Source organism: Falco naumanni, chromosome 4 (genome assembly GCF_017639655.2).
Source record: "Falco naumanni isolate bFalNau1 chromosome 4, bFalNau1.pat, whole genome shotgun sequence".
In the NCBI taxonomy this organism is placed as follows: Eukaryota; Metazoa; Chordata; class Aves; order Falconiformes; family Falconidae; genus Falco; species Falco naumanni.
In genome coordinates this window covers 90,105,717-90,118,235 of record NC_054057.1, presented here as the reverse complement: position 1 = coordinate 90,118,235, position 12,519 = coordinate 90,105,717, and the positions used below count along the sequence as shown (strand labels likewise).

The window sequence follows — 12,519 nt, the reverse complement described above, 5'->3', positions numbered from 1 at the left end:
AGTACAGCTATAGCCATAGCTCGGAGACATGAGGACGTGTGTGAGGATGCGTACTGAGCCGATGTCTGACTTCAGTTTGAAACCCAGGATTGCAGTTCTCTGTTCTTTTACAAAATTTGCATTGCATCTTGTTTTGTGAATACTTCAATGGTCTTCAGACTGCCTAAACATACCAATGCTAACACCCATGAGAAAGAAAAGTCAATATATTTTTTCTGAAAAATGGAATGTGCACAAATTTAGGAGCAAATGACCCATGTTATGCACTAGCTTGTGGCGAATGAAGAGACGGGACGCAGCTTGATGCAAGCAAATGTCAATTTATTGTACAGAAGCACGAGTTTATATACACTTTCAGAAGCTGCGCGTTTTAAACAGATTGGTTCTTGAAGCTAAGCATTGTATACTAGGCAATCCCTGATTGGTGGTTAACTACCATCAATTAACAGCAAGGTGTTATCTTTCCTTGGTGCCATCCTTGGCGCCATCCGTCTCCCACTCCCCTGTGCTCTGCAAACATGCCTCATCATGTTAATTGTTGTCTAGACAAGCTCGAGCACATTCCCCTCAGCTAACTGATTGCCATGCATGGTCCTAGTTTCCAGACCGCTCCTGCACTAGCTTGCAAGTTGACTAGCTACATGCAACTCTTGATAAACAGAATATTTTCCATATAATATTAAATTTTCCCAGTATGCATTATAGCTTAATGATCTCTGTGCTTTCATTTCAAAAAGCTAATCTTATTTAGCATTGTAGTACTTCCAAATATAGATATCTAAAATTCCTGAAAGGACCCTGCAGTGGTTGGTACAACCAACATTAAAACAGCCTTGAAGAGTTTAATCGTTAAGGTAAACCAGTTTTGTGGATGTCTAAACTTGATTATCTTTCAGAAATACATTTCTTAGAATTGCTTATGTTTCTAGACTGCCAAGGTGATTTGCCAACAAAGCCCCGTGATTCAAATGACTGTTGTCTTGCTATTTACATACATATTCCTCAATTTGCAAACTGCATTTTTACCCAGGTGCTCAAATGCAAAGACAGCTCCAGTTTAGGCCTTCTGATCTTTGAAAAGTGCTGCTTCTATACATTTGCTCGATCACTGGCCTCACTGGCAATTATTGCTACAGGAAACATTCTTCATTTGTGCCTTAGCAGTGTGAAGCTGTAGAGTGTCTGATTTACATCGGTATCAGCCAGCCTGGTGCTGATTTTTTTACGACTGTAGCACTTCAGCATTGGAATATGAATGAGACCTATTGCGTGTGTTTTAGTAGGAGTGTTGCATGCACAGAAAACATCTCAGGTAAGAAAATGAGGTCAGTTTTTTAATCTAAAATCTATTCTTTTAGATGCACAGACACACCTGAGAAAAGAAACTCTTATGGTGGGTTGAATCAGAGTAATTGAGGAAAATAATCATTGTCTGACAAATGGAAGTGGATGTAGCTTCACAAAACTCATTGCATCAAAGCTTTCTGTAAACTGCTGGATTATTACTACTATTATGATCCTTATTATGTAATATTGTTATTTCTAGGATTGAAATAACAAATGTTCCATAGGACTTTCTGCTGCACTATGCTACTTTTGGTTTTTACTTTAATACTTGTGAGTGAAGACCAGCTACAGTACAGAATTTTTTTTTTTTTGATCCTTCTGGGTGAGGAATACGTTGTAGGGCATTGTGAGAGCCTGGTTTCCAAAGTTTGGTTGGAGGGCGTTAGTTGATTAGGCATAGTTAAAGGTGGCTACATCTGCTGTCTGTGGGTTTTGGTGGTGTTACTGGAGTCTGTATCTCTGCTTGTACGTCTCTATCTACTATTGCAAATCTCTGGCTGTGGGTCAAGGTGTACCAATTTAAGGAAAATCACCTTTCTAGTTAAAAAAGGCTTTCCTGCTGGTTATTGGGATAGAACAGTTGGTCTGACTTTCAAATTTATTGTGCGATATGAAGTTATTTCTCTTCATCAGGCTGCAGGGGGCTGTGGAGCTGTGCTGATGCTGAAGGCTGCAGAGCAGATTTGGGCGAGCTTTCTTTAGCCACTAGAAATAAGACAGAGACGGCACACGTCAGCGTTAGGGAGGTGGGTGCTCTGGCCTTCCTGGGCTGTGCTGCTGCCCTGACTTTGCCAGCTCACTGTAGCCTGAAGGAGATGATATTCAGGCTGAAATTTTATCCTAGCACAAAATCATCGAATCACTGAGGTTGGAAAAGACCTTTAAGGTCACAGAGTCCAACCCAGTACTGCCAGCTCACCCCTAAGAAAAGATGTTCTTCTGTGGTTAGCAGTAGAACCATGAAGGTTCATCTGTTTTCCCCATGAAAATCCATGGGGATTGGATTGATGGTCTTGAGATAAAGGCTTTTGTCTATAATGAGATCTTCTGAATTAGGATGGGCTGGGTAGATGACTGTAACTATGTAGCTGTATTATTCGATCTTGTATGTCTTGCAAAATGACAATACATGGATTATATGGCAAAGAGGCTGATTGTCTTACTCTGCTTGTTTAAATTACAATATTTACTCTAGCATATTGTTAGTTTTTCTCAAGCTGTAGTACTCAGCTACTTTCAAATAAAGAGCTTATTTGGAGAAGCCTTCAGATGTTACACCTCCTGTGTGCACGGCAGTGTCTATAGCATGAGTGAATATCTGAGGGGTAATAGCTCTGATCTTGTTTTGGAGAGCCCTGGACGTAGGTACTTGTCTATTAGGGAAGGATCCGTTTGTTTTGTGTTATTGTGGATGTTTCTGGAGTGCCATGAGCACAGCCGTTGCAGCTGCACAGGCTGAGCTCTCTGCTCTGTGTGTAGCTGGAGGAAGCTTCAGTATCATATGAAATAGCATATATGGGGACTAGCACACTTACAGACTAGTAATTGTAGCTGGTGCATCATGGATGTCTCAGCTCACAGGCATCAGGTTTCTAATGATGCTAAATATGATGGAGGTGGATGAAGAGCATATATTTTTCTGTCAGCACTTAACCAGCTACTGAATTCTAGCTGGTACAAATAATAGCTGCTTGTTTGATACTGTTGAGCATTCTGCAATCTTTAAATTAAATCTGTATCACCAGGTTCTCAGCAGTACTATTATGTAAGTTCCTTTGAAAATGCGTTTAATCCTTCAGAAACTGAACCACTGTCTGAATTCGTGTAACATAAGCACCAATGAAGTGGGATTTTGATGTCTGTCTGTCTGAATTATATGCCACAAAAATTGTCCTTGCAATACTATTTATACATCATAACATACCCGCTATATTATGTGTTGATCAAAGATGAGTCCAGAAAAAATCGGCTGAAGGAGAGAGATTGAGAAAATGTAACGTGAAAAATGATGTTGTCAGCTCCTTTTCCGTACAAGGTGTTGAGCGTTGCCGGTGTGGAGATGCAGAAAGTGTGACCAGGAATTCTTAAATTTGCATTTCATTTCTGTCAGCTGAAGGAGATGGTATAAGAGGACTTCTTACTCTCTGCGTTTTCACTACTCTGGGTTTGGGGCTTTTTTTTCCTCTCTTTGTTGCAGTATTTTTCTCTTGTGAAGATTTGCCTGAAGCAAGAGACCTAACTGCTCACTCTCTTAGGAATCATGATGATGAGCACTTGAGACTCTAGTAGGAAGCGAGGTTAAATTATTTGTCATCACCTTCAAATAGATCTTTTGGAAGCAAAAAATGCTCATGTCAATAAATTTCTTTTGTGTTTCATCCCTCTCCTGACATCCCAAGGTACTCCATTTAAAATCCATGGAACAAAAGTGCATTCTCTTGAAATCACTTTCTGTGCATGTGTCTCGGGTGTCAGCTACTTCATTCCTGAAGAAAATAATGTTATTGCATGGCTCCTGAAGATCAGCAAGTTTAAAAGGAAAGAAAAAGAAAGAAAAGGAGTCTTTAAAGAACAGGGCACATAAAGAAGGACAGAAGATTCGCACATCAGTGCAAATGGGGTTTGTGTTCACCTGTGCTTCTGGTGTCTTCTGACAGCACGGAGCGTTGCGTGGGTGCTTGCAGCACCCAGCACCTGAGTTCCTGTGCTGGTTCTTTCTCTTACACCAGGGATCGCTCCCCTGAGACGCCCCCGATCCGGATGTGACTGGGCTGGGGGTTCAAGCCTGCCCTTTGCCAAGGGGCATACACAGCACCGGCTTCTGTCGGTAAGAAGCTAATGACTGCTGTGAGTTTGCTGCTCTTCCAGGAGTAATTCCTACTTGAATTACTATACACCTGTATGTACAGGAGCTATTCCTGAAGCATGTAATTAAACTTTCTGCTTGGCTTTTTCAGCTAAACCTAGGAAGGGGAAAAACTTGGCACACTAGTGTTGAAGTTGGAATTAAAATTGTGCCCATTGCCTGGGTTTATCCCTGTCTGAAAACGGGGCTGATCTGCTGCTTGCTGGGTTACTGTGATGGCAGTTTGGTATAAACTAGAGGGAAGTCTCTGTTCAGCCAGACCCATTGATTCGGATACTTTAAATATGTATTTAATTTTTTTTGTCTTGAAGTATGAAGTCTATTTGATATATGTAAAATATGGCAATTGCTTTGCAGGTCCTTCGCTAGTTCAAATTTGGGCTAAACTTCTAATCGCAATAAATCCTCTTTAAAAGGCAACTCAACTCATGTTTATATGAAGGATAGCACACTCTTGTTCTAGTTGTATAAGTTAATGCATGGATTCTGGGCAGACAGTTCCATTTGACTCCATATCTGAATTTATTTTGCACAAATTCTTGATGTTTAATACTCAACTAAATGGCTGTTGAAAACTAAAAAGCTGTATAGAAAAGCATTCTTGTTACTGGAAATTCTATTAAGTTTTTAACATCTTTAATATTTTCACACTTGGACACTGTTAACATTGCTCTTGGTTTTTTTCAAGTGGAATTCGTTGAGATTCTTTCACAGATGTGTTCACTGCTAAAGGTTTTCTTTCTGCTGTGCATTTGGCTAACTGAGCCTCTGGAACCTAATACGCTGGATCAATATTGTTTGTGTACAGCCTTTTCAACCCCAGGTTCACTTCCCCTGGCATGCGTTTCTGTTGCATTGCTAATCTGGTTAAGTAGCTGAGCTGAAACCACTTAAAAGCCTTTTCTTTGCCAGGGCCTGGAACTGGGATGAGTTCTGTAAGCAATGGGAGGGGAGTGACATAATGAAGAGGACAGTACGTGGATCTTCACAGTCTGGAATCTCTCACCCTGCTGAATTATTTGCAGGATTTCAATGTTTCTAGTGTAGTTCAGATTTAAAGTTGAGGCAGCTTGAATGGATCAATGTCAATGGTGCAATTTGGCAATTACAAAGGGAAACAGGAGGAGGAAAAGTATAGGTAATTAAAGATGTTCATCTAGGGGGATTACTATATCTTTGCTTACTTTCAAGCAAATCACTTTTGTGGACTTACATAGACATTCTTTGTGCTTGTAGAATTTATGTTTAAAGGTGGTGATCTTTCTGTGCTTATTTGTAAGTCTTGTCTACCACCTCTCCACTCAAAGAGGAAAAAAAAAAAGGATTGTTTGGGACTGCCTTTTTCTCATGAGCTGAGAAAAAAAAATGATCAAAGCATGTTGCTCATAGCCTGCCTACAAAATGATTCAACCTGATAGTTGAATCAAGATGGTGCCCCAAGGGAAATCACGTTGGAGAAGACCTGGGCTGCTCCCTGACGATGGCTTCCCACAAACCAGAGCTGCTGCGGGGGAGGTGGCTTGGGCTGGCTCTGGGCGACAGGGTCTGGTGCCCCTAAAGCCGCTGTTCATTGGCGCAAAAGGAAGGTAGAAACATGTTAGCTGAGCAGCCACGGGAAAATGGACTTCTTGCCTCTGTTAAAATCATCAGTTCTCACAGTCATTAACAACTAGATTTCCTTTCCTCATTAGTGTCAATCAGTTAATTTAAATTCACTCATCCCTATTTCTAATTAAGGATATTAACAAAGGAATTTCCCCCACTCGTATCCTCCAACCCAGCATTTACTTTGATTGAATGTCTCTAAAATATTTGCAAAAGATGACCCTGAGGGCTGGCTCCTTGGGGCCTGTGGCAGTACCCAGGCTGCAGGTAACGCAGGAAGGTGAGCAGGACCAATGGTTAGAAAGAAGCACAGTGCTGCAGGTCGAACAAGTGGGATGTGCTTTTGCCACCCTTGGAAAAGAATAGATTGCACTTCTGTTGCTTCTGTCGATGCAGCTCAGAACACTTCACAAGCAGTAATTACATTTCTCAAAACCCTGGTGAGGTAGGTAGGTATAATCACACATTTTGCAGCTGGACAGATTGAATCGTGCAGGTGTTACTTGGACAAAGTAAAATGAGTAGTGGACAATTTCAGGGGAAAAAGTAAAAAAATCAAAGATTCACGATTCTCGACCTGTTCTTTTTTTTTTTTTTTTTTTTTGAGAGTTTCAAGCTCTCAAAATACTGTTCAGTTTGCTACTTAATTGTGGAGGAACCAGTTATCTGCTCATGCAACCAGAAGAGCAGGAAGGCCACGTTATTGCCTGGTTTTATGGTCACGTTCCCAGGTTATGTATCCATCTCAAGTCTGAGTTAAGGCAGAAGCCTACCATTCAAAATATTTAGATTCACCTGTTTTTTTGTTGCTGCACTTGAGCTCCTTTGGCTCTTTGTCGTTTAAATTCTGTGTTCTGACTTTCCATCTCCAAATGCCTCCCTTCTCTCAGACTTTTTTTATGCCTTGGCCAGTCAGACGGGAGGATCTCTGAGGCAGAAGGTTTGTTGTTTCTAATGTGCTGGGTGCTGTGGCAATCAAGGAATGGCTTTCAAAGCACTGCTTTCCCCCGGTTGCAGTTGGCATGACATTAAGCGTTCGGATGCCTTCAGTTCTTGCCTGCTAAAATATTTTAAAAGCAATCAGTGGATTCTGAAGGACATTTCATTCTCTGCAGTTGGGGAGAAAGGGGGTGCGAGTTAATGCAAACAGACTGAGCTTCCCAAGGTGGCATTAATAGCAGGCATGTTCGCTCAGCTCTCTGGAGCATCCCTTTGGTTGCATCTCTGAAGTGGTTCTTTCTTCCCTCAATCTGGCTCTGTCTTTCAGTTAGAGGGATTTGCAGCAGAATGAAACACCAGACTTTAAAATACCAGCTGTGCTTTATTTTAAATGCTTTCTTCTTTCAAAGACATACTTGGGGAGTATACGGGGTCTGGTGTTTTCGCTCTCGAAGATGGTCTCTGTAGGTTAGAGTTGCAAGTTTGTGATTATGGTAGGATTTGTTTCTCTGGATCATGGTAGAAAAAGTTGCAAAAAGTGTTGACGATTCTTTTATCAAGAAGGAAGTTTTGGTTTTGTTTTAATTAGAAAACTATAACTCAGAATGTTTTATTGCATCACCAAGAGCATGAAGTTCTTTAAATGTGCTCCAAGAGGAGTAATTTAAATTTGGTATCAAGAAAATACTGTTCCTTACTGACCTTCTGTGTGTGTGTCTGTGTGTGTGTTTGTTTTTAACGTGCAGGGCAGGAGAGAATTGGCAAAGACTCCCACTATGAGCAGGAGGGGAAGGTCCAGTTCGTGATCGATGCTGTGTATGCCATGGCACACGCGCTGCACCACATGAACAAGGACCTCTGTGCCGACTACCCGGGGGTCTGCCCCGAGATGGAGCACGCAGGAGGCAAAAAGCTGCTCAAGTACATACGCAGTGTAAACTTCAATGGTGAGCTGAGACTGCTTCTTCGGTAGCATATTGACCCATGTGGCTCTTTTCCATATAATTTCACTTCATATATATTTTTTCATTCATTACAGTTCAAGACTTCTGTTATTGTTACGTTAGAGTTTGTGGCAGAAGACCATGTTTATTTAGTATCTATTTGAAAACATCATGTTTTAGCCAAGGCAAATAGGCTACTACTGCCCAAAGACATGCTGCTATTTTAGGATGCCTTCCAGAAGACTGATTTCCTATGGGAGAAATAACTGGGTAAAAGCTTGAGCTTGTCTCTGACTAAATATGCCTGCTGAAACCCTAGAACTCTGTTATCATCGCACATCATTTCTTCCTGTTTATTCATATTATTTCACTTGGAGAAAACTAACTGGGTGAAATTCTGGTACCCTGAACCCAACTTAGCTGCATGCTCAAGAGAAGGGAGAGGACAGCTAATGGGCCAGGTCCACTGGCAGAACCAGAACTATGTGATGTAGACAGAGTAGTTGCTCCAACCTTCATTCCTCTAGCAAGACTGCAGAGGAGATGAAACATGGTAGGAATAAGGATGGGGGCACTTTATCTTTTTGCTTACCAGTTGTCCACCACGTATGGCAGTGATGGATACGATACCAGCCCTCTGTTTTGACAGTACAACGGGGTTTCATGTATTTTCCCTCCATTGCAGTATATAAATCAGGCCTAAATATTAGCACAATTTCCTTGCCTGTATATGTTTTACTGTAATTTTATTAGTTTCACTAACAAACATTTACCTGCTACATAACCAGAGGCACCAGAGCAGATCGCTTACAGCAACCAAATGTTATTTCTCCTTCATAAACCTTGCTAATGTACTTACCAGGAGGTCTTACTGCTCTTGCCCTAGCTCTGCATAAGATGGAAATCTGAGATTTAACCAGGAGCCAGAAGCTAGACCTCCAAATCCGTATTTAAAACAGATTTAGGAAAGTACTGAAAAAATATCCTTTTGAAATGTGCGTGGCGGCCGGGGCCGTCACTACCTGGGAAGAGGTGTTTGCATGACCTTCACATCCTCCTGGGACAGCACGGTGAGGTGTTCCCTGCTGCGATCTACTAATAAACATTTTCAATAATAATCTTAACAAGACCTACACATAGCCAGTAAGACCTGAGAGATGTAAAGATAGGAACACAGGTATTTCGTGGTCAAGTTTGGTCATTTGTCCCAAGGATATTTTTCCTTCCTATATAAATCATCTCATAAAGAGCAAGGTGAATATGAGGAGATTTTAATTTCTTCCCTTGAATTAAGTGGTGTTAACTACAGCCAGGAGCAAATTTTGAGATGAATGATCTGAGGAGGTCTGGAGAGTTCTACTTTCCTCATTTTGGAAGGTTAATTACAAAGGACAAACCTCCCGTAGAAGGACGGCATTCGTGAACAGTATTGCACTTGGGCCATTTTAGTACTGAAAAGCAGGTCATACATGGTCATCTCCAGGCAGTTCTTGCATATAAAGATGCTGAATGGTCATCTAATCATTTTAATAGAGCTGAGAAATAATTTATGAGAAAATGGATGTTCAGCTAATGCTGCATACTGTCCAGCTCCAAAAACTGGTTTGCACCAACTTTGGTTTCCTTATTTGTGTTTTCTTGGTCAGCCTTTTAAAAGATAACTTTTTTTCTTCCGTTTGTGATTGATTTACATGGCCATAGGGTTTTTTTCTTTGCTTGTGTACATGTAACTCATGTCCAGCACAGGGGCTGAAGTAGTGGTTTGCTTTTTAACATGGGCATGAGAATGGTGGCAAAACTGAGGTAGCTGTAAACCTTTTCAATTTCTCATGGCTGTGTGGGTGTAAGTGTATTCTGTGGAAAAACAACAAATTTCTTTTAAGGTTCATTGTTCAGGGGCAGAGTTTAGCTGCTTCTGTGTATTCATAGTGTACAGCTTCACATGTGTTTGTACACCCAGGCTCCATGTTCAGCTGCAGCCCTCCTGGGGCTCGTTCAGCAGGCTGTGGAAGATGCTCCAAAGCCAGTTTCTTCTCGGTGTGCTATAAAAGTAAATTCCCAGAACTGATGTGGATAGGTTCAGTCTTCCCAGTGGCACAGGATAAACAATCATCGTGTAACTCACGGAACGGACGAGGCCAGCCTGAAAAATGCAGAGGGATGGGGGGATGGAAGAAACAATGAAAGATGCTTTAGGTGGTCTGGGTGGTGTATTCCTGTTGATAAAGCCTGGGAGCTCCTGCGTCACAAGTCTGGTGTCTCCATGTTCCTTGGCCATCATGTGGTGGCTGGGAGGGCAGGGATGGAGGAGTGCGCTGCTGGGCTCGTGTCAGCTGTCTTGGTGTTAGCCTTGATCTTAACCTGCCCTTCCCCGGGCAGCCCTGCAACTCCATCTCATGAAGGTTAGCATTTGGAAAGCAATATTTAGTCTATGCTTAAAATCCTGTTCTCCCAGTCTTCTACCTAAATTTGTAGTTAAACCACAAAATGGAGCAGTGGAAACGCTTTGTCCAAGCCATATGCTAAAGAGAAAAAAAAAAAAAAAAAAAAAAAAAAGAAAAGCGTCCTGAGCCCATGAGCTTGAGATCCTCTTTGCATGTAATATGTCTCCTTGTCACGGTGCAGTTGAAATCATCTTGTCTGTGGCTGCTTTTGGAGTCTTTTCTTCCTTGCAAAGGTAATTACGTTCATGCAGAAAGAGCTTAAGCAACACTTTAATGAAGAGAGACTGGATTTGTGCTAGGAGCTCAGTATGAATTTTGATATTGTCACACTACCCTGAGAACAAAAAGGCCTAAAATATGGAAAACTGAAAACCTTGAGTGCTCATGCAGTGAGAACCTGAAAATCTCAAAGTGCAAAGTGGTTGTACTTTTGCCAGTGAAAAAGCTAAAGGTTCTGTTTGTATGAGCCCTTCAGGTCTTTGAACTGCAGTAAACATGAGCCGAATAACACAGCGATACCTTAGCTAGTTGTGCCCGTATGGCACCCTGTCCTCCTCCCGTTAATTCATTTCTCATCTTGTGGTGATTAGGAAATGGAAATCCTACAAATTCAGTTGGATCATGCCTGTCTTGAATGCATTTTGCAGGTGAAGGGGTGTCCTGTCTTCTCTCTGTCTGTGTAGCGAGAAGGCAGCTTATTTGGTAGGAACTGAAGTAAATTGTTGTAGCCTCGGAGTGACCGAGATGCTGCAGTCCAGAGGCTAATACTCAGTTTCTGCAGCGTTTGCTGGGGCTGAGCAAAATTATTGTAAACCTTAATAGAAGGAAAATACATCCTGAATTATCAAAAAACTAAAAATTTATGCATTAATAATTAGAAGATCAAAAAGTCAAATTACAAAAAGGATCATTTTTGAAAATAACGTTCCTTCTCTGTAATGAGGTTTTCATACATTACTTTTTATTATTTTCATAAGTGCACAAAAGAACTTGAGTTGCAAGTGAAAACTGAAATGCTGCAGCAATTTAAAATAGGACTGACGGGTGGTACAAAGAGAGCACCGAAGCATGCACCCGAGCCCACACAGAGGTTAAAGAAGCCTTGCACTCACTAAGCAGATCCTTGGCTGGGATTCCAGTTACTCCAACTTCAAAGTCCAGAAACAGGACGCTTCTGCTTGGCTTATGACCCAAGATTTATCAGTTTTTTGCATTTCTATAGATATTTATCTTCCCTACAGATCCCAGACGCTTCACAGCTTTTTTTTTCTGTATATATTAAACACATAAATGGTGATGTACCTGAAAAAAGCAACAGCTGTTTACTACTGACTATCAAGTATCCATACGTATGAGGTCAGTGTCCCGAGGGACCGTGCCTTAGGGGCCTCTGGAGACGACCCGGCAGGCAGTGCTGTACCGTGCCGTATTGCTCTGGAGTCTGCAGCCCTGTAGCATCCGAGTGCGTCTGCTGATCTTAAGGATCATTTTAAACGTCAGTGTTTAAAAGCTGTCTGCACACAGCTACACAAAGCAACAATTATCAGCAACCTACAAAAAGTTTTCTTCTTCCTGCAAAACACAGAAATAGCATTTTGGAGTGACAGTTCCTGGTACATTCTCACTTTAGGATCTCTTAGGTCCGTAACAGCGTCTGTCCTTCACAATGGCCTTCTGCTTCTCAACCTGTTGCCCCCAGGGAAGGGGGGCCCTGCCAGCGCTGTCTGCAGGCAGGCGGGTGACCTGCCCTGGGTGCCACCCGGGGATGGAGAGGCTTGGCTCTACCCCCCACACCATGGCATGGTGGCTACGGCTTAGTCAGGAGGGTTATGGGTGATACTCCCCATGGCCCATGAAGGTGACCGTAGAGATGTTCTTGACTGCTTACCCTCAGCCTACAGAAGACTTCGGGGCAGCAGAGTTTGTCTTGGTACTGGTGACTTTGGCCTGGCCACAGCAGCAGTGTGCGCTCTTGCTCTGCCTCCTGATGTGCAGACATGGACCCTTCTTCATGCCCAGGCTGCTGTTCCTTCAGGATACGGGGAATCCACAAATGTCTGTGTTGCATTTTGGGAGCCTCACGTCAGCTCCTACCCTTTGAATTGTACGTTTTTGTCAGCTCTGACAAAACCAAGCTTAACTAATAATATACAGCCTTTTAAGAGTCGTGATTAGCTAAATCCCATTTACCGTTTGTGCTGATGTTCTGAAGGAGCCTAGGAATTACAGCCATTTCTTCTTATTCACTTTAAGTGTTTTCACTGTAAATGTATTCTGCTTACATTAATCTGTAATGACAATTAAATATCTGCCTGGTGCTTGTAAGGAACCAGTGAGGGGAGATCTTAGTGGAAGATTTTCTGTACCAGCCTTT

General features: G+C 42.0%; 1 protein-coding gene across 3 annotated transcripts in view; it reads left to right on the top strand.

Moving 5' to 3' along the window:
• Positions 1-12,519, top strand: part of GRM7 (glutamate metabotropic receptor 7) — a 304,882-nt gene that overhangs the window by 197,451 nt on the left and 94,912 nt on the right. For all 3 annotated transcript variants that reach the window (XM_040593477.1, XM_040593476.1, XM_040593478.1), the window contains exon 6: positions 7,504-7,704. In XM_040593477.1, coding sequence (XP_040449411.1) covers positions 7,504-7,704 — 201 coding nt within the window. The remainder of the gene's footprint in view (positions 1-7,503; positions 7,705-12,519) is intronic.